This window comes from Syngnathoides biaculeatus, chromosome 6 (genome assembly GCF_019802595.1).
Source record: "Syngnathoides biaculeatus isolate LvHL_M chromosome 6, ASM1980259v1, whole genome shotgun sequence".
Taxonomy (NCBI): domain Eukaryota; kingdom Metazoa; phylum Chordata; class Actinopteri; order Syngnathiformes; family Syngnathidae; genus Syngnathoides; species Syngnathoides biaculeatus.
In genome coordinates, this window is record NC_084645.1 from 277,501 (window position 1) to 299,923 (window position 22,423).

A 22,423-nucleotide genomic window follows, 5' to 3' on the forward strand; every position below is an offset into this window, starting at 1 on the left:
GACTTTTCTGCCCTGCACAGTGACATTGACAATAGCCCTGGTGAAGACTGTTCCAACTGTCCTCTCTGCCGAACCCCACCCCCCTCATCCTACCTTTTCTAGCCAATGAAGAGAACAGAGAAAAACTAGAGCAATGGCTGTTAGACTACCATAAAAGTACCACATTCAACATCTGTGAACAAAAGCTGCCCATGATGTCAGGACCCCTCATGAAACTTATTGTAGACACTGATGCCAAACCTGTAGCACACCACATACCTATCCCAGTACCTTGTCCACTGGCAAAAACAGGTGAAGGTTGGCCTTGATCAGGATGTTCAGCTCGGTGTCATAGAGCCTGTCCCAATCGGAACCCCAGTTTTATGGTGTGATTGAATAGTCGTTTGCGCAAAGAAATCCAGTAAACCTCACCGGACTGTTGACTTCCAAGCCCTGAATTGCCATGCGACAAGAGAGACACACCAAACCCAATTGCCGTTCCCCTAAACCTGCAAGGTCCCACGGAACACAAGGGAAAGCACTTTTGATGCCTGGAACGGCAACCATAGCGTCGCACTCAACCCTGAGGACAGGCGCCTGACAACTTTCATCACACCCTGGGCCCGGTACAGGTACCGAGTGTGCCCTAGGGGATGCATAGCATCTGGAAAAGCATACACCAGGCGATTTGATGAAATAGTGATACTGACAACAATACAAAGGTCACTGACGACACAATCATGTGGTCTCCCTCCATTGAGGACAGCTTATTCCAAGTGACAAATTGGTTGCACACGTGGCGGAAATGGTATCATCCTCAACCCATCAAAATTCTTGCTTGCCAAAGAAACCCTCAATTTCGCAGGCTTTGAAATCACCAGCACAACTGTTCGTCCATGCCCACAGGTTCTGGAGGCGATCAAGGGATTCCCCAAACCTTGCAATATCACTGACATGCCCGGTTGGTTTGAACTTGTAAAATAAGTAGCATATGCTTTTGCATCAGCAGAGAGAATGCAACCCTTTTGTACCCTGCTACAACCCAACACAGCGTTCAGGTGGAATGAACATATGGATAACCTCTTTGAAGAAACCAAGACCATCATAATCCAGGAAATATTCGACAAAAGGAAGCCAACATGCCTTGCAACAGACTTCAGCAAAAATGGGATTGGCTTCTGGCTACTTCAAAAACATTGCGTATGCACATCAAGCAAGCCATTCTGCTGCCGCCTATGCTGCAAAGTCACACAAGTGGGCATCCGCTTTACTTCATCGGCTCAATCAAGGTATGCCCCCATTGGAGGAGAGGCACTGGCTGTGGTGGATGCCCTCAAAAAAAAACTAGTCATTTCATTCTGGGCTGCCCCAACCTGATCATTGCGGTCAATCACAGACCCCTTCTCAAGAAGACAATGAGAAGATGATCATCGACAACACCAGGTGCAATGGCAGCCTTGACACGGATGCATTTCAACGTGCCATCCTCCAATACCGCAACACACCAGACAGAGACAAGCGGTTATCCCCAGCGACGTGCATCTTGGGACAACCAATCAGCGACTTCATCCCAATCCATCCTGGTAAAAACTTACCCCGCAAGACATAGCTAGAGACTTTGAGCAACAGAGAAGAGGCTCTTAGGAATCGCCACATGAGGGATGCTGAAAGACTGTCAGCTAACACCCACGTCTTACCCCCTCTGGCAGTCGGAGACTGTGTCCGCATCCAAAACCAAACCGGACCACATCCCACAAAGTAGGACAAAACTGGAATTATTATAGAGGTTCGTCAGTTTAACCAATATGTACTGAAAGTTGATGGGTCGGGAAGGGTGACTCTGCAAAACAGGAGATTCCTGCGACTACCATCCAGTGATAGCCAGAGCCCCACTGGTCAAACTACCCTCACCTGCACCCACAGTGGCAAGGAGTATGCCCACGGTCTCGACAACACCAGAGAAGCCTACTCCCCCGACAGACCATGAACCAATCCTAAAACCCAGAGGTGGCCCAGCCTGGAACTCCACCACCCGACGAGCGATCTGGTGACTGCTTCATTGGCGAACCTGTGGTTCACCCTGAACAATCCGACTTACCAAAGGCTTCACCCAGGGAAGCAGATAAGTCTTCACCCAAAGAGACAACCTACATGCCTCGTGCTTTAAGAGCTCTACAGCCCTACAACAAACCTAGTCTGAAGGAGACCCCGGTACCTAAGAAATGTTTAAGGAACAAATAACTTTGATGTTCTACATAAATTAGAGCCTAGCTGGCTTTCCTAGTTCCAGTTTGTTACAGTTACAACATAGTTTGGTCCCCTTGACTTACATGAATAACGTATTATATGATTACTCTTCATCTCATTGGCAATGATTGTCCATTGTTAGCCTTTCTATCACCCCCACCAAGTGCAGACCAACTTAGTACTCAGTGTTGGAATTTTGCATTGATCCTATGCTTATCAGACAGACGGCATCCAAACACTTAGGGGGGCAGAGAAGATATTCAATTGTTCTATGTTATTTATTTACAGGTACCCAGATCAATCTTGATTCTGTGTTGTTGAAGGAATAAAGCCCTTGAGTTCTGGGACAAAGACTTTCATATAGATATCTACAGACAGACCCTGGTTGATCATTTGAGACTTATGTTGAGTTGAGGACGGACACAAAGAGAACTTTCACCTCTGTACTTTGGGATCGTAAGAAGAATAGTTGTAGCGACACAAAATAGCTTGGAACAACCATTCCCCAGTAGTAACCAAATAATGGAAAGCAGGGGAGGTTGGGCAATGCGTGTTTGTTTATTTTACAATGTACTCCAAACAACCACGTGCTGGCTCTGGTGTTTCCTTGAGTCATTAAAAACATGTTTCAGCAGGGTTTTTTTTTTTTTTTGGTGACAGATGTCTTTCGCTCCGAAACATAAAATTCAATACTAGGTCATTCTCAGATGACATTTTTAGTGCCCCAAAATTTTGTGTATCACTAAATCATAACCATTATTGTTGGATGCTTACAAAAAAACAATTAATTCAACAGATGGAGAATATTTACTTATTTTAACTTCAGTTTTACTATTTGTACAAAAAACTTCCCTACATTAATAGGCCCGTATTGCCACAAAGGCAGACAACTAATCTTGTATGTTCCCACTGCAGGAGTAATAACACCAAGATGAACCATTATTTATGTAATCTTTGTTTCACATGATGCAGAAAACACATTGGCAAGGGGGGAAAAACACTTCTAACAGTTTTAGAGGACCAGTGTTGATGCTTGACTCAAAATGTTGTTATGGCAACAGGCTACTCAGCTGATCACGAAGTTATTCCTTGAGCAAAATGGAGAGAGAACTGTAGCGTGGCAGTCAGATGGCATCCATTTGCTGCTTCGTCATTTGCAAATTTTATAAAAGCCGTAACATAATAATTTAATTAGTCCTCCAGTAATCATTGTTTGTCCATCTAACTTCAGTATTCAAAAAAAAGGATGAAAAATTCGTCCATCTTTAGCATGGACAACTGTTTGGTGCTCGTATTATTGTTGATGGATGGAGTAACATTCTCTTACGCATAAGCATTATCCGCCACAAGCATGACAAAATTCAGCCTAAAATATAACTCCACCGTGCTGAATGCTCACCGTTACACATAGCCAAATATACGTTGGGACCACTTCTGCTATCAGTAGCCGGCTAAAATGATGACATCAGACAACGTTCCAGGACGGAGATCTTTCAATTAGTTTATGCTTAATGCTGACTTTATAAGCCTCCACTTTGGAGCCAGGTCACTCACTCCATGTATAATTTTCCTATCTCGCTCGCCCACAGCGCAAACGCGTAACTACCCAAGACACGCTAAACCGTGCATTTTGGTTGATTCCAACTGAGCCATTAACAAATTATGTGTACTTTTCGAGGAAAGCCACGCTATATTCGTAGCTATATAGTGCTACAGCCACACAAGGCCTCGTCGTGACGGCGAGCAGCCTTACTCTCACGAAATCGATTATTTGTGAGGTTAGCAAGACTACTACCTCTCGATAAAAGAAAATATGTAAATTTCAAAGACGTAACGTTCATTTGAACACCACAACTAAAGGCTGATTTAACGAGTGAAACTCGCAAACAAGGCTCGCTTGTTAGCCCTCCCCCCACCATTCGCTAATAGAAGCGAAGCTAACGTCCGCTAACACCGCTGTTGTTTTGACTACAGCACACTCGCTCACCACCAAAACATACCCTCTTTTCGCCAGCACAAGCCATCTTACCTCGGACGAAATATCCTGGATTTCACAGCTGATAACACGACAAATAGTCTTCAACTGCGACTCACCGTAGTCTCGTCGAGATGCCGGGCGCTAAATAATAGCAAGAGCCACTCGGGCGCGCGCACGGTTGTTGAAGTTTGTTTCGGGAGTGCGCCCCTCACGAGCCGTCGCCTCACAAGAGCTCACAAAATGAAAGTTTTGCAGTTATTCTGAACCCTCACTCGGCAAGACCACTTGGTTTGTTTAGCACCACTCGTACATAAGAGGCGCCCATTGTGCTTTAGATAGCTGGAAATAATGACTAAACGAAAAGGGGAAAGCCGAGGTCACATCCCACCATGTCCACATCCAATCCAAAATGCAATTTAAAGTGCTTAACATTCCATTCCAAAAGTGGACACACAGACACAGATTAACGATAACGATGTGATGACCTTAGACTTTGTGACTGGGTAGCTGCCAAACAACACTTTTCAATGACTCACGACGGATACATGCATGTGAAGCATGTGGCGAACGCAAATACAACCTGCTTTTTGTTGTTGTTGATAACGTCTCTGAATATTTTAGTGCAATGTGCCGCTCGTGCAATTTTTCTTGAAGTAAAAAAGGAATTTCTTTATCAGCCCCGATTCCTCTTTATGTCAAATTTGGGAGACGAAAGTGATTTCCAGGTTCGCTTTGGGAGTTTCCAAAATACAGTCGGGACCCGACAAGCCACGGTCAGCCTCAAACCAGGTGGGAATATGACCGAGAAGATTGACCGCTAATTTTACTGTCAGAAAGACGTGATAATATAACCCGAAACTCGAGAAACCTTCTCTCAGAGGAGTTCTTTACGCCCTATGAAATACTTGCCAAAAGTATTTGCTCACCAGCTTTGACTCAGATATGAATTTAAGTGACAACCCATTCTTAATATGACATTGGTCCATGCTGCAACTGTAATAACCCTAAACTCTTCTGTGAAGATTTTCCACACGGTTTAAGAATGTGTTTATGGGAATTTACAAAGATTTTTGCAGACGTTCATTTGTGAGGTTACACATTGATGTTGGACAAGAAGGCCTGGCTCACTCTCCACTCTAATTCATCCAAAAGTGTTCTATAGGGTTAAGGTCAGGATTGTGTATGGCACTCAAGTTCATCCACATCAAACTCTCTCATCCATGTCTTTAGAAACCTTGATTTCAGTCATGTTGGATCAGGAATGGGTGGGGGGGGGGGGGGTAATAATACAAATACACTACTCATTCCATAATGCTCCAGAAACAAGTTCAAACCCAATATAAATCAGATAATCCGCCACGTTTTGTAACGCTCTTCTGACCCTTAGTGTAAATAGATTTGCTCCCACTTTTCAAGTATGAGTGTAAATGATGCATGCATAGTGCATTTTGTTTTTGCACCCTATCGTGACTTGAGGTTGTAGGAAGGTGGATACTGGCATGGAGTCCATATATGAGGAAATTTTGTTTTCCACAAATTACTATGACAAAAAAAAAAAGTCAATCTTTTGCACTCCATGCAGGACAGGCTCGAACTCCCATGGACGTAAGATGAAAAAAAGAGAAAAAAAAAACCCTAAAATAAATAGGATGTATGATTTAGGTTTTCCTTCAGTTTTATGAAGTTTTGGGCATTCAGAAAGAAGCTCTCTCATTGAAATAACACATATGGTAGCAATATTCTTTATTGATCCTTCAAGGAAACGATTATTTACATTCTCCTGCTGGCATTCTGTACAATCAATAAAGCTCAAGAAATTGAAGCTACCGCCACAAGAGGTTGAACCTGTACTTTGGCCATCACAGCACCCTTCAACAAAAGGAAAAGTCAAGTAGCTCGGAAGCTAATTGTGGACTCTGGCATTTAGCGTCTTCACATATATATATAACCACATCCAAAAATTACCAGATTTACAAAAAAATTATAATACACAAGAAAATGTGTTACAACAAAAAAATCCTTCAGCAATGCTTACTACAACATGGTGAACAAAACGTGTTTTTATACATTTGTACTAGTATGTTACACAACTGATGCACATCACATACGCATGCAGGGGAAACGTCCTGTCCACATTCTGCTTGGAGGGTCAAAGAAACACAAGGAGCAATTGCTCCAATGCCTACAATTTAGCATTTTAGCCAGAATAGATGGAACCTATGTACAGCACATCTTTGTGACAAAAGTACATTAAAAACCAACTATGCAATTCTGCTTTGATTGCAGATTTTTCAACATAATCCAACAAAAAATAACTACACAACTGAGCTTTGTAGTGTTTAAAAACAAGACAAAGTGACCAAAGGAGTTAACACTCATTCACTGCCAGCCCTCCCACATTTGTGTTTAAAAACAAACCAAAAGTGAGTAAAGCAGTTAACACTCATTCATTGGCAGCCCTCCCACATTTATCTGACTTCTAAAGGAGTCAATGGCAGAGGATGTGTTTTAAATGGCTCCAAAACAACAAAGTTAACTGTTAATAATAAGTGATCCTAGGAACAAATTTCTCCAGACTGCAACAACTTCAGATTCAGCACTTGAAATTTATATAGCTCACATAAAAAACTTTGGCAAGATAAGACAGGGTAAAAGAATGAAAGCAGTCATAGCTGACTGCCACATCCTTCCCAATGATAAGCCTCTAAACCAAACCCATGTAAGCAAATGGAAAATACAATGTGAGTGGCTATTTCATGTATTTTAAGGTATCCTTGTAGTTCATGACATGTTCACATCCTTTTTAAAGTGATGGTATTGGGACCATTATTTGCCAACCGTATTGTTTTACATTTGGCAACGCTATTATGTACCATGAATATATACAAAAATATAAATATGTCTTCACCACTGCCCTGTTTTTAAATGATAGATTGTACTGTGGGGTGGTGCTAGCATTGTAAATTAGAAAAGTGGGGACAGGTGAGAGTGCTGAAAACTATAACTCGGTGGTGGTGGGGGAATGATCTGTAACAATTCATGCACCCCGAGACATAAAATCCCCCACTGTTCTAATGGTGGTCATTATTAGCTTAGGTAGTACAGGTGCATTTGTGGTAAAAAGTCCATCGAGTTACGGGACCAGTCTTTTAATCTTGAGCTGTACTGGTCCCACATTTGTGGAACTAAAGAGAGAAACAAAATCTTTTGGACCTTTTTTTGTTGTTGATAGTTTTGATGTAATTGTTTCAAATGGGGAAAAAAGGAAATAATTGCTCACATTATGTGAACAAATTCTTTTCAAGATCAGTAAAAATATAATCTGAAATAAAATCTAATTGAAACAGGAGAAAATAACTATATGAAGCTGTTATACATCGCCATGTGTGCATATATGAATTATGGTTGTTGGGCCCGTGAATTATCCCAGCAGCAGCCCCGACAGGGCGTTTAAGTCTCTCATGTACGGGTTGTCGCTGAGGATGCTATCAATCTGTTGTTTCTGGTCTGGGAAAATCACACACAGCTGTCTCTTCAGCTCGGATGTCTCCCCCGGCGAACGCTGGGAAGGGGGCGATGGCGAGGGAGAAGCAGTGCGGCGCCGGCCCGGGTGGGGCCACTGCACACCAGGTTGGGGTCCGACAGCTGGGGTCCATGGAGCCGAGTGGAGGGCTTGCACATAGACTGGATGCTGCTGGTTGTTGGATGGACGCAGGTCGGGAGGCCTCTGTGGGGGAGGGGCCAACGGAAGATGCCTGGACGGGCAGCGTGAGGAAAGGAGAAAATGTGTAAATAAGGATCTCCAAACTATTTTGATTTTTTTTTTTTTTACAGTGGATCACAAAGAAAACAATGCAGGGGAGAGAAACACTTCAACATGTATTTTTTAAACACGCTACAAATAAACAAAATAACCAAAATAAAAATATGCTGTAAGTCGAAATCTGCTACGGTGGTATTACTGTGATATCGAAAAAACAATAACTAATTGGGTAATGTTGTGTTCAACTTGAACGATACTTAAGCTTGTGCTCTTTGATTACCGTATAGTTCAAATTCATGACCCCAAATCATTATGTGTGGTCAAGTGTTGCCACAGTTGCCCTTAAAAAGTAACATACTATAGTACTTTACAAATTACTTGACTTCAAAAGTAATTAAGTCTGAAAAAAGTAACTTTGTAGTTACTTTCAGCAACTGTCCAGTTGCAGGAATATCACTTCTTCACAATATATAGAAAAAAAAAGCATTATCTACCATCAGTTGTTAATGTACACCACACAAGCTACAGAATGACATCATCAACATTCATTCATCTTCTGTTCATCTTATCCTCATTAGGATCGCGGGCATCCTGGAACTTATCCTACATCAACATGAACCAATAATTTAAATATTAGCTGCCTCATAAAATCAGCAGCTTAAGTGTAGATTTGACATGGCAACACAATCTATGTAGGCAACCGTGTATGTATGTACATAAACGTAACACACACGAGAAACAGAATGATGAGCAATAACGACGCAACATGGAAGTTCAAATGAAGGCGCAAAACTTGTGTTGAGTGTTGTACAACCTGTGTCAAAAGTCATTCACCACTATATTAATAACAAAATTAGCCAATAGTTCAATGTCATCAACTGTTTTTTTCTGTAACGTGTGGTTTGCTGTGTTGCTCATCTGGTGTACAGCACACATGACAATTTTATTTTTGTTATGACGTTCCAATTAAGGAAGCAAATACCTGTTGATTTTACGAAGGAAGATGTCCAGATGAGGTCCGTTTTTCCCCAGAGGGTCATCAGGGATCATGAAGTGGTCCTCCACAAAAGTAAACTGGAGTAACCTGTTAGTAGGGAAAAAAATGAATTGTAGACTGCATTCTGCAGTGAAATAACAAATACCTTGTGTCATGCAAGGTTTGAGCAAATGACCAATGACCTCTCATGAATGATTCTGCACCACATGTCTGAAGAGTTGACAAAATCGCGAAGGTTGTCATTTGTTACGATAACACCGTCTGTTTTTTCTGCTAAGTGGAGCAGGAATCTAAAGGAGAATGCATATATTAGACAATTCTGAGTTCCTGGATCATTTTATTCTAATAGATATCGTCATCATTTATAACTCATTGTTCGTTATGGATTAAGACTATATATGCATGTTCAAAACTTGATTTGCTGCTTCATATTGAAAAAAAAATGCATCCATATTAAATATATGACAATTCAAACGATGTACGTATGTAATTATGTGTGCACCTGTCATCATGCGAGGCTATCCTTTTACCACAGACTTCTCTGGAGGGAGTGAAAGAGAGCAGCCGCAAGTTTTCTAGTTGATTTAAAAAATGTTGTTCTGTAAAAATAAATGGATATATAGAATAGGAAAACAGATTACCAGAGCTGCAAACATAAATCATTAAAATAAAAAAACTAAACAAGACTGGATCCTGAATTTGTTGGGAAATATTTTTTTTCTAACTTATATTTGATTAACATCATACCCCTGATCATTAATTAGCGTCAAGGTTGTTTCTGGTCATTCATAAATGAGACATATTCTGTGAGTACCTGTTGTGAATGGGTCTCTCTTCTGGCGCCACTGAGGAACAAACACTGTTATTTCCCTGTGGCCCCGCCTCCAAAACGTCTCCACTGATAGCGCTATCCCTCGACAGGAGAAGAACCGATTTAGGCCGTGACTAAAAAGGCACAAAAAAAAATGTGTACAAAGACCATCTTTAAACAGTGTGTTTCTACAGTTATTTATTATTATTATATATATATATTTTTTTTTAAACAAAGCCTTATTCAAGTCAGCTGGTGAGCTAGAGCCTATCTATCCTAGCTGACGTTTGGCAAAAAGCAGATGGATTCTGGAATGCTATCCAGCCAATCACAGGGCAGACACAACTGCATGGGTGGGAGCATGAGTACAAAGATGTGGACCACATGCACACATGCCAAACTGAAAGGCTTGCTGAGAGTTGAATCTCAGAAGTCAGAGGCAAACCTGCAAACCACTTCTACATCATGGTCATTATTTAAGTTTTTAGTACATATATTTATATTTTTCTTTAGTGGAGGGGTGAATGTAAAATAAGAATCTTGGCTCAAAGGTTTGAAAACACTGGTCAAGAGAAAGAAATCATAATATATGTATAAATGTAATAATGTATGTCCAGTGGGTACAGAAAGCATTCAGACCGCCTTAAATTCTTTATTAAACTGCAACCATTTGCTAAAAATCTGTTTTTTTTCCAAAAGCACCCCATACTGAGAGAAAAAAAAAAGTTTAATATCACAGATCCATTATTAATCAGACCCTTTGCTGTAAGACCCACATAGATTTGTATTTAAAGGTCAAATGTCATACAACGGACGATTTTTGGTATATTATTGATGAAAAACCCACAGCCAATTTGGTCCCATGTGTTTTTTCACCACAAAACAAGATTTTGACGTATACAGCTTTTTGTAACTCCCATGAATATCCTCTCATGGGTGTTTTCGAGAAGAAAAAGGAAATGATGTAAAGGACAGCGGCGCCCCCTCGTGGACTCGTTTGTAGCTCGTTGTTCCTTCGTGTTAGCCAAAATGCCGGCTTATTGCATTGCTGGACATTGCCTGAACACTCGAGAGAATGGAATTACCCTTCATAAGTTTGAAAGAGACCCTATTCATTGTGAAAAATGGATTGCACGGGTGCAGAGGACGAGAGCTTTGTGGGTTCAAAATAACAGGTAGATGTGTACACAGCTACTAAAAAAAAAAATTAGTTTGGGGCAGACCACGTAATCGGTCGCATAACGTAGTAAAAGATCAGTGTACGAAATGTGTTGATGTGCACATACAGCTACTATAAAAATAATAGTTTGGGGCGGAACACGTAATCGGTCTCTCTAATAACGTAACAAAAGATCCGCGTATGAAATGTGTCGATGTGCGGATCGCCCAGCCTCGTCTCGATAGTGTTCATCGCGTACTGCGGTGGCTTTGAACATACCCCTAAAAGCAGCATGGCTCGGCTCCACCTCCTCCTTATATGCCACCAGAGGCGCCGAAAATCAGCCACACCGGCTGAGGCGGTGCGTACTGCGGTCACAGCTTCTGCGAAGGCTGCGTGTCGGGCTGTGCGACAGGGCCGGCTCTGAAGAACCCAGCCGAGAATGCGGCACTCAGTCGCGTGCGCGCATAAAGTGCCCCGGCTCGACTGTGTTGCTCAGTACTGCGGTGTCTGTGAGCACCCGGCCTAAAGCAGCACCGCTCGGCTGTGTCATAAGCCACACCGGCCATCGCCATGAGCTGCAATGGCTCATCTTCGACACGGAAGTGAATCAGACGGGGATGTGGTTTGGCCGTGATCGCATATCATATGAATATGGCTCGAAACAATAGTGTAATATTGCCCCGGTAACTTCACTCGGTTGTGTGGTGTTGTCCTTTTCGAAAAGAGCTTCGGTGTCAGAAGGGGCGTTGGAAAAATCCGAATAGCTCTGTTGTTTGGCTTCCATAGTAGCAGGCACTGCACGTTTTCAACGGCGGAAGTGACGATGACATCAAGGACAGAGGACGCAACTAATATGGCGACCACTTGGATGTCGAGGGACACTCAATTGCGCAACTTTGTGCATGGATGACACGCTCTCCGTCTTTTTTTTTTCCCCCGTATGGACATTGAAGTGAATACTGTTATATGTAATTTTCATTACAATATCTATTTTAGAATGTTTATAGGGATGACAGTCCCACTTTAACATGGACACAGCCCATTTCTTCTGATCCTTTTGATGGTTCAACATCTTCATTAGCGTCCAGCTGTTTGAATAAACAGTACTCGCTCATTATTCTGGGGTGGCGGGGGGTTGGTTGGGGGTATTACATTGAACATTCCTTCAAATTTTTTATGTCTGAGCAAACACACTAAACTCCCTTTGACCACTGGGAGCAACATCAGACGTGTGCAATGTGGTCAAGTCATTGTCATCCATTGAAGTTACATGAACATTCTTCAGAACACTCTTAAGAACAATTGTTATTGTGAACTTCCAATAAAAATGTCAAACTTATGTTCTTTTAACTTCTCAAAAAAATAGATTGCTAACAAAACGGAGCTCAATAACTATAAATTTGAAAGGCCTCTCCCAATTTGTAATAAAAAAAAACCTGTAAAACTGAATTATTGCTTGCACAATATCTTTGGGAGAAGAGCCCTGATGAGAGACGTAAAGCAGAACCCAAAGATTGCTGTGGCTGAGATTTGGAGATGTAGTCGGGAGATGGGAGAAATTTCTAGACAGTCAACTACTACTGCAGTCCCTCCAACAGTTGGTGCCTCAAGGCAGAGTGGCCCAACAAAGGTGTCTCATCAGTGCAAGACACATGAAAACCCAAATAACCTAAACTTGAGAGACTCCAAAGTTATGGGGAAAAAAAACGATTCTCTCGTCTGATGAGACCAAGACAAAACTTTTTGGCCTTAATTGTAAGCAGTATGTGTGGAGAAAAGCAGGCGGTGCTCATCACCTGTCCAATAAAGTCCCAACACTGAAGCATGGCGGTAGCAGCATCATGTTGTGGGTGTGTTTTGCAGCTACATGGACAGGACTGCTGGTTGCAATTGAAAGAAAGATGAATGCGGCAATGTATAGAGATATCATGGGCGAAAACCTTCTCCAGAGTGCTCGGGACCTCAGGCTGGGCAGTAGGTTCAATTTCCAACAAGACAATGACCCTAAACACACAGCTAAAATAACTAAGGAATGACTTTAGAATAACTCTGACTGTTCTTGATTGGCCCAGCCAGAACCCTGACTTAAACCCAGTTGAGTATCTCTGGAGAGACCTGAAAATGGCTGTCCACAAATGTTCACCATCCAACTTGACATAACTGAAAAGGACTTCCGAGGAGGAAATGGCAGAGCATCCCCAATTCTAGCTGTGAAAAATGTTGCTTCATTCCAACAGACTCATGGCTGCATTTGCTCAAAAGGGTATTTCTACCACTGAGCAATAGTTCTGAAAAGTTCTTGTAAATCATTTTTCTTTTTTTTAATAAATCTGCAAAAACTACAACACTATTTTCATTGAAGTCTTAGATGATCAAGGTGTCTTTTGGAAAAATTGAGACAAGCGTTAATTCTTCGGCTTTCACAGCCATCATTCAATTTCTTACGGCAGTCATGAACACCGACCTTAACTGTACCAAGTGAGACCTTCTATTATTTGGATCCTGTTGTGGGTTCTTTTGTGACCACTTGGATGAGGTGTCACTATGCTCTTGGGGTGATTTGGTCAGCCAGCCACTCCTAGTGGTTCACTACGACTATGATTTTGCCATTTGTGGATAAAGGCTCTCACTGTGGTTTCCTGGAGTCCGAAAGCTTTACAAATGTCTTTATAACCTTTTCCACACCGATAGATCAATTTTCTGTATTATTACTCTTCCAGTCCCTCACTGAAGCAAAGCAAATGCATTCATAGAGCACATTTCAAACATAAGGTAACTAAAACCGGTCAAAACAGGAAGAAAAACAGCTTATAAAAAGCTTAGAGAGAAAAATAAAACTACAACTAAAACCACACAGGGCAAGAAATATAATGATATAATATAATAAGTGGAAATACTTGAAAGCACACAACCAAATAAAAAGAAAAACTGGAATCATGATGAACTTATCTCAATTTACTAACAGTTTAAAATCTGGGCTCGTTTAGATGAACACGAAGCTATTATTTTGTTGTACGAATGGCAACAGCTGGATACACAGATTAATTGTACCTTCTGCAATTTAGTGGAATACTGTTTTTTAATTTTTCCTGTCACAGGTATCTCCCAGATGCAGGACACAAAGTATGATCAATCTGGCATGCGATATTTTTTTCTTTTTATGAGACAGGATCATTTGGTCACACGTGCGCCCTCATTTCTGAATGGTGTGGCAAAAAAAAAAAAAAAAAAAAAAAAAAAAAAAAAAAAAGAGGATGCGTACAGGTGCCAAATCATTCGAGGTGAGGGAGTGGGCGGGACAGTTCTCAACTTGAAAGCACACATGGAACCCATTGTGGTCTCTAGACCAACCAGAGATAGGGAAGGTTGGGGACCCTTCATTTGATTGGCTATGTGCGTGTCTGAGTGGGATATTTCCCGTTTCCTGTCAGCTCACCTTTGTCCAACAATACAAATATAAACATGAATATAGTGGACGTATGCTGACATGATGTATAATATAGGGTTACTATTGTAAGAGATGTTGCCATTGAACATGTTGACAAAGCAGTGTTTAAAGAAAGGCTGCAGACTTTTGAAGAGCACTACAAATCTTGAATCACGCCTTGCTTTGATCTACTTGTTATTTATGTTGGTACTTGGCACTGTTTCTGAACTAAATGGAAACTTGATTGCAGTATATTATCTGCTAAGGCATAAATGAATGTCTATACCTCTGTGGCAAATGCTCAAGTGCAATCTTTGTGGACAGCCCGAGTGAATTGTTCTTAAAAAAAAAAATGTATCAGCCTTGCTGTAATATAATTATACCAGTAGCATAAAAACTGATACTCTAGTTTGTTGTGACAGTTTTTGGGAAATTATACCGTCCTAAAAAGTTTGCTGTTGTGATTGGCCTAAACAATGGATAAGGTGAGAGAGAGTAACAGCAATTAACATATCGGACAGTTTAATAAATAAATAATAGAATAGCAATATTAAAAAAATAAATAAATCCAATATAGTAGCACTGTGAAGCAAGAAACATGCTATAGCGGAGGATTATTGTATCTGTATTCAATAATGATAAGTTGCCGGTGCTTATTGTTCCCGGGTTGGGACTCATTCTTTCCATGACACGTTTTCAAGTGTAAAAGAGCACTCTCTCTCAATGGATCAGAAAAAGTGAAATTGGATAATTTCCTTTAACTAAATCACTTTTGTCACATCACACTAAATGTGACCAGGAACAACTGCTGCAGAAAATCAAGTTTTGTCAGTGTTAAGTAGCCAACATCATTTCCAATTAATTGGGGCAGCAGTCAACTCAGAAAATTCAGTCTCCTCTGCTCTAAATTGCTAGATCTACTTGAAATTTTAAAAAGATTGTCCCCAAAAAACAACTTTGAAAAAAATGTGTTTTTATGTCTCAAAAGTATTCTGTCAATTGACTGTCTGTTGTCGTATTAGAAAGGGTCCAACTCCCCGAAACAAATTCCTTGTTTACTATTGACGTACTTGGCAAATAAAGAGGATTCTGATTTTGATTCTGATTTAAACTTACGCCATTGCCACATTGCTGCCATCTATGATGATGTGGCGGAGCTCCGGTCGTCCCGGCTCATTGGGTAGCTTCAGTGTATACGGAGTCTTCAAAGATTGCTGAAAACGGGCCAATCCTGTCACAGGGGGGACGGGTGGGTTGCTCGATGGAGGACTTCTGGCTTCACTGCCGTGAAAGCCCAAGTGGCCAAGGGTTTGGTAGGCAGAGGGACGGCTTGTGGTTGGGGCCGACTGAGGGGTAAAATCAAGTCCTTTACATCATTCCAGTAAAATAATGTAAGTAAGTGATAGTAAACATTAAATCCATCTCAAAATGTACCATGACATAAAACAAGTCAAGTAAAGCCATCAAAATGAGAAAACCCTATTAATGCAATACCTACATTAGGTGTTGAAGCCACACAGGCGGTGCTGGCCGTCAGCCACTGAGGTGTACTACGCAGTGCAGTCACACTTTCAACTTTCATTGATCCACCCAAAGTCCGAGTCCCAGCTCTCGACAGGTGATCCCTATGTGAAATGCTCCCACCTCCCCGTGCCAAGTAGTCTGTTCTGGATCCGGTCTGGGTGTCAGCGTGTGCCATGGTCACCCTTGACGTCCGCGTATCAGCTGTTTTGCTGTTTGTTATGCAGACATCGTCATCATCGTCAATGGTAATGACCTCGTAGTTCCCTGCTCCTCCTTGGGCACTAGAACTCCTCTTGATGGTAATAGCCTTTTTTTTTTTTTCCAGAAAAACAAAATACATGTCAATGCAATTATTGAGAGCCTGCCAACTAGAATGGTTTGGTAGCATACATTTACTATCGGTTGTCCTATAGTCACTGGTTAGAGCCTGTCCCACCTAGATTTAGGTATGAGATCGTGTAGACCCCGGACTGGTAAGCAGCCAATCACAGACCAGATCAACACTCACACTTACGGACAATTTGGAGTCTTTGGAGACCAATGTATTTACAATAAACTTGTAACTATATTTCTGTTACTGGATTTTGATTGTGTTGATGTGTGCCCTGTGACTGACTAGCGACCAGTTCAGGGTTTAGTCCGCCTTTCGCCTGAAGTTAGCTGGGATAGGCTCCAGCACTCCAGCACTTGGAAAGTGAAAAAAAAAAATTCAAATGTAAAAACAAATCACAACAAAACAAAAGTGAAATTCTCCATAATCAGCATCCCGATAACTTTGAAACACAATGTGCCTCAAGCTTGGAGGAGGTTGTCTAGTTTCTTCTGTCTGTTTGACTTTAATCTGGTAGGTTTTGGAGAAGAATCTTTCAGAAGTGACTGAATTTACTGCCATGCAGAATCATTTTATGAACAGCAGGTCAGCAACAGTTCCATTAACTGACATCTTCACATTTTTTTTCTAAACTTACATTGTTAATAAAATGTGCCCACATTATTTTTTTCTGCTGTCACTCGTCTCCTTTTGTTTGTCTCATGTCGAACACCTTTGTGCGTGTGCACACTGGTGCCCGAGGTCAGCTCTCATCAAGATGACCTAAGCTGACTTTTTTAGTCTCTGTGATTTCACAGGCACGTATGCGCCCGTGCGCCATCGCACTCGCAAATCTGCAGTCGAGCAAGGAAAAATCACACGTGTAAAATTTGTTACGAGTAGAAATACATATTGAAAGACGTTGATTATTTTGCGCAGTCTTAATTAACGTGTTTATTTCATAAACGTTGGTAACAAAACAAGCCTGACACAGAAAACCATCAGTATTCAGTCAGAAACAGGAAATGCAAGTTAACTGTAATAGGCGTGTTCGGAAGTTATGCCAAAAGCACATGTTCAGAGCTTCTTCACGTAATGTGAGGGCATTTACCTCGAAAGTCATCAACGTCATGTCTGTCGCAGTCTGTGCAATGTCAATGTCAATAAATTATGATTATGGTATTAGGTAACAAATATATACTCGGGTACAACAGCTCAGTAAGTTATTTTAAGGTCTTGAGATTCCATCCCTAATCACACCCACAACTTTATATCTGCGGGCATTACTGAATACACCCGTAAAGTTTTCAAATATGAGTGACTGCTGTTCAGTACGGGAATCTGGTCTTTTGCTTTTATTTTCCTCTAGTCTGTATACTTTGGAAACTGACTCGAATCATACAATTGCTTTAAGATCGGCGTTACCTGTTGAGTGCTGGTTTCGCTGCCACTGTAATGCCTCCGGTGGCCAAATCCATTACTAATGGCTCCATGATGGTTGGGCTTAATATTTTCTTTGGACCGCCCTGGATCCTCTACTCTTTCTCTCTCGATGGCTAGAGAGGAGGTCGGTGAGGAAGATGCAGGAAGGTCGGAGGAGCGCACATTGTTCAGCTTGTTTTCTTTTATTCCTCCTTTTGTTTCCTCCTCACAAATGTTTGTTTCTGCCACAATTTTTTCAAGAATAAGGAAGGTATCTTCTGTTTGTCCTGTATCCTTGATGACACGCTCAACCACATCCTGCTGATAACCCATGGTTCTAAAGGAAATTTGATGGAAAAAATGTTTGTTAATATGAAATGAAACTGAATAAACATGATTTTTATTACTGTAATGTTCACCTGAAAAAATTGACCAAACAACGGAGATTGGTTTCTGGGCTGACCGCCTCACTTTCGTCAGTGATACCCTCACAAGGGTCCAGCATGATTGGACCGGCAACTGTGTTTGCTTTACCGGAAGAGGACGAGGAGATTGTGCATGAAGCAGAGGCATTTTTGGTACGATAACCACTAGTGACCCCATGCCCTTCTCTGCCCCGGTGTCGCTCCCTATCCCTCGACCTCTCTGGCGACTCATCTCTCCGTTCTAAAGAGTATTGTCTCTTAGTGTCCCGGGTTTCGCTCTCAGAAGAGCGCCGCTTGTGTGATGGCCTGATGCCATTCAGCAGGATGGCCTCGGGACCCAAACCGATGCCTCCTCCTGCTTTTCCAACATTATCGCCAAAAGGCGTTGTCCGGGTCACTCTGTCCTCAAAGCTCGTATCAAAGATGCGATTGGAAAGCTCTGTCACAGGGGTGCTACTCTGTGAGCGGTCTTGCTCAAACTCCGCCATGCAGGGATGTAGGTTCTGGTTCTGGAGAGTCAAGATACACAACAAAATATCAAAGTTTGGTTTAGCTTGATCTTTGAAGACACATGATAAAAGCATTAGGACAAATCGGACCAATTATGTGCAAATGTATACCAGTAATTTTGTTGTTTATTATTCACACTAATAGAAAATTACATGGAAAATTCTGTTCACTTAGGCCTGGTACACAAGAAACATCGTACAAAAAAAATTGGCAAGACTGTTAATCTTGCGTTAGTCATCCTTGATTGGGAATGAGTAAAATAACGACAAAAACAGCCTTATTATCTTTATGTGTACCGGGCCTTAGTAGCATAAAAATGCTGCACCAACTACTAGGAAAACGTTGGTATTCGAGTCACTCCCACCCAACAACGCATCAAAAAATAACACAATTACTTTATCCTGACAAGAGCTCCAATGCCATATTTACTTATAAAATAAAAAAATATTTTACTTTTACATCATACAAGACGAGCCCCAAATGGCAGTAGCTGATCTGGACATTTTTTCCATTTTACAAGACAATGAAAATATTTAACACTGCAATACGATGCACCCATTACACTTGGAGGTAGCTCCCACCAGCTTGCTGGCGAATAATAAATCACTTCATTGCTTTAAAGGCATATTAAAGCAAATTTTATTTTCTACAGAGAAACCGATAGCCAGAAAACTTGTCAAAACAGGCCCCAGGAAATCAGTTAGTGGAGGGGGGGATATGGAGGCCCTAGATGTTTTATGCTCGCTTAGGGGAGTCCTATTGTGCCACACTATAAAAGTCCCTAATGTAAAGAATGTCACACACAGACTTGACATGAACACAGCAATGTTTTTGTCTTGCTTCCACTACACAAAAGCTGTCATTTTAGCTTTTTGTGTGTGCTTGGTTGAGTTGCTTGGTGTGCGACGGTCCTAATAGAAAACTGTTTGGCTGTTAAAAAAATACTATGTCCTTAACTGATAATAACAAGAGGTAAATAACACGCAGATTCAAGATGGAACAGAAAAGGAGCTTTTCCAAACGGCATAATGGAAGCGGGGAATTGATTACTTAAGAGTCTGAAATAAGTTTGAATAATCAAGAATGGTACCTCCCACCCACCCACTTCCCCGTAGTCTATTACTGTACACTACAGACTGCAATCCTGTACTTATGTGGAAGTTGATTAGAAGACGAGGACAGCCATTCATTAAGTACCCGGTGTAGGATTTGAAAACACAAACCAGTGGTGTGTGCGAGGTGGTAGGACTGTGAACCAATCCCAGTAATTCTTCTTTTAGGGCACTGGGTAGTAGAAGAAGCTCCATGGTGTACTTATCATCCCTCTCCTCCACAAAGGACTTGAATGCTCGTTTCACTGCCTGCTCTCTGTCACTCAGCAGATTTCGCTTTTCCTGCATAAAAATGCCAGGGAGGCAAAATTTTGGAAATGAGAAACAATCATTCTGACACAAAATAATCTTGCTCATTAAAAGTGTTTTGGTGATCCAAAAAGATGGTGGACAAACATTATCTCTTTGTCAAAAAGGATTTTAAAACTTGTATATTGTTGGATATTCACCTCACCTGGAAAAGTGCCACAAACTGCTGAACCCTGCTTTGTGCCATCACAACTGGTTCAGCGCGGCCCAACAAGCGCAGGCGTCCTGGCTCAGAAACCAAAACCTCAGCGCTTGTATCTCGTATGAGTCTATCCAGGAAGAGTCCGCGGGCTCCGGCAAAAATACAATGCATGTCCAATGGGTATCGCTCTTCTTTCTGCAGTTCTGGGTCACACAGTCCCCTGACATACTCCTGTGAAACATGAAAAAGCAACATTACGAGAAAAATGTTATGCTGTAGACATAGACACACACACACACACATACATATATACATATATATATATATATATATATATATATATATATATATATGCGTGCGTGCGTGTGTGTGTGAACGTGATTTCTGACTGGCTGTGAATGCATCAAAAGGACTCATGAAGTGACACTGGGTGTGTCAGCAGGGCAGCTGCTTTTGAAGGTTTGTTTTCAAACTTGTGTATGTAAGGCTCTTCTGCTGTTTGGGCGCCAGACCATCGGAGGGCATCTATTGTTTTTTTGTTTGTCAAGTTTCATTCTATTTAATGTGCACTTCAGCGGTAAACGTTTTTGACAGCATTCCATGTTAATTCCTCACAATAATGAACAATAAATATTCAATAAGGGGGGGAGATGGATGAATATCAATATCCAACACCTTATAACTGCACACAATTACATTTTTAAATGATGAGGTTTTGTCAGGTTTTTTGGAAATTCACAACGTCCCTACACTGAGTTGTATTTTTAAAGGTTATTTTCAGAACAGGGCTGCTCATGAAGTCGTGAGAGGCTACCTGGTGCCCAAGGCCTCCATATTGGAGACCCCTTTTTTTTAACTATACCTTCTTCCAACTAAAGAAGACCATTTAATTGGATAGGCTGTCACCAAACATAAATAAACAATTACCATTGGACCAATTGGGTGAAATTGGATTATTTCCTGGAGCATAGCTGATTATAAATAGAATAGTGATTAGGAATCACTCCTCCAATTAGTAGGAAAGTAGTAATTGGGAAAAATTGAATTGCCATTTCACAAGCAGCCAAAAAGGATACATACTTAACCTGCAAAACTAAAAGTAATATGAAGGGTATATTATAGCCCCGGCACGGTGAATTGGCTGGTAAAGCGTTGGCCTCACAGTTCTGAGGACCCGGGTTCGATCCCGGCCCCACCTGTGTGGAGTTTGCATGTTCTCCCGGTGCCTGCGTGGGTTTTCTCCGGGTACTCCGATTTCCTCCCACATCCCAAAAACATGTAATATTAATTGGACACTCTAAATTGCCCCTAGGTTTGATTGAGAGTGCGGCTGTTGTCTTTATCTGCCCTGCGATTGATTGGCAACCAGTTCAGGGTGTACCCCGCCTCCTGCCTGTTGACAGCTGGGCTAGGCTCCAGCACTCCCCGCGACCCTCGTGAGGATAAGCGGCAAAAGGAAAACGGATGGATATAATTATAGCCCTGTCAATCATACAACTATCCGTGTCATCTGACAAGGAAGTAAACAACGTCATTTTATGAGAGGTATGAAGGTTGGTTCAGTTAACACTTGCACGCATACACAGCTCAAGATACAAAATCCAAAAGTGACAAACTTGGTGCTCTTGAACGGGGTAACAATTACACACAGTTGGAACAAGCGCTCCTGATGCTAGCGGCCAATAAGTACTCTGAATAACCTGTTCAAACAAGCCGAATGTCCATGTTCATTCCAGGGTCACGTTGGCCCGCTGGTTGATTGAAAAATTAGGGGCTCACCTTTGCTTTGGAGACGTCGTCAGTGTTTCCTCTGAGCTGTAGCCATATCTGACGCGTACTACCGTGTGCTTGTCCCGTGTGGTCCAACAGCCCGATAATCGTGAACGTCACTTTGAAAACGTGTTCCACTCGGGGCCGGGCACATTTCAATTCGTCTTCCTTAATCTCTAGGACCGTAAACTCGTCCACCGTGGGGGTGTCTTGTTGTTGCCTCGCCCCTGAAGCGGGGAGCCTGCTGGTCGGTTGCTCGACGCACGCGAGCTCGGTGACTCTCTTCATACCGAGAAGGGGCCGCGTTGTTGACATAGCGTCTCTCGGCGTTAGCGTCACGTTGGACAAGTGCGTCGTAATATTCCACCCTGTCGGCGTTGTTGGGGCCTTTCGCAGTCTACATTCTACGTTTGGGAAGTAAAACGAGGCAACACAGCGAGGTTAAAACGTCTAATTTAAAGAACACCACGGTCGAGCTAGCTAAGAAGTCGGAAGCACAGAATGACGTATGCGGAAAGTCCCACTTAATACGTCA

At 41.8% G+C, this 22,423-nt stretch overlaps 2 protein-coding genes across 4 annotated transcripts in view; both read right to left on the reverse strand.

Annotated features, from left to right (window-relative positions):
- Positions 1-4,942, reverse strand: part of siah1 (siah E3 ubiquitin protein ligase 1) — a 40,226-nt gene extending 35,284 nt beyond the window's left edge. The window contains exon 1 of one of the 3 annotated variants that reach the window (XM_061821686.1): positions 4,785-4,942. The gene's annotated coding sequence lies outside the window, so the exon portion shown is untranslated. Of the gene's footprint in view, positions 1-4,255; positions 4,681-4,784 lie in introns of those variants that run through there. The other 2 variants (XM_061821684.1, XM_061821682.1) reach the window with 2 other exon arrangements.
- Positions 4,943-5,932: 990 nt separating this feature from the next.
- On the reverse strand, positions 5,933-22,408 carry n4bp1 (nedd4 binding protein 1). The gene is made up of 12 exons (XM_061821859.1): positions 21,898-22,408; positions 20,122-20,349; positions 19,779-19,949; positions 18,040-18,554; positions 17,624-17,957; positions 15,863-16,195; positions 15,481-15,710; positions 9,779-9,909; positions 9,467-9,563; positions 9,147-9,254; positions 8,950-9,051; positions 5,933-7,959 (listed from the first exon to the last, which is right to left on the reverse strand). The coding sequence occupies exons 1-12, from the start codon at positions 22,201-22,203 to the stop codon at positions 7,626-7,628; spliced, it is 2,889 nt and encodes a 962-aa protein (XP_061677843.1). The 5' UTR covers positions 22,204-22,408; the 3' UTR covers positions 5,933-7,625.
- Between the last annotated feature and the right edge of the window lie 15 nt (positions 22,409-22,423).

Excerpts from the sequence above, each read along its gene's own strand:
- n4bp1 (XM_061821859.1), bottom strand. The coding sequence starts at position 22,203 with ATGTCAACAACGCGGCCCCTTCTCGGTATGAAGAGAGTCACCGAGCTC. Across the intron at positions 16,196-17,623 it reads GCGAAACCAGCACTCAACAG|GCTATTACCATCAAGAGGAG; the intron begins GTAACGCCGATC and ends AAAAAAAAAAAG. Across the intron at positions 9,564-9,778 it reads GAGAGACCCATTCACAACAG|AACAACATTTTTTAAATCAA; the intron begins GTACTCACAGAA and ends TTATTTTTACAG.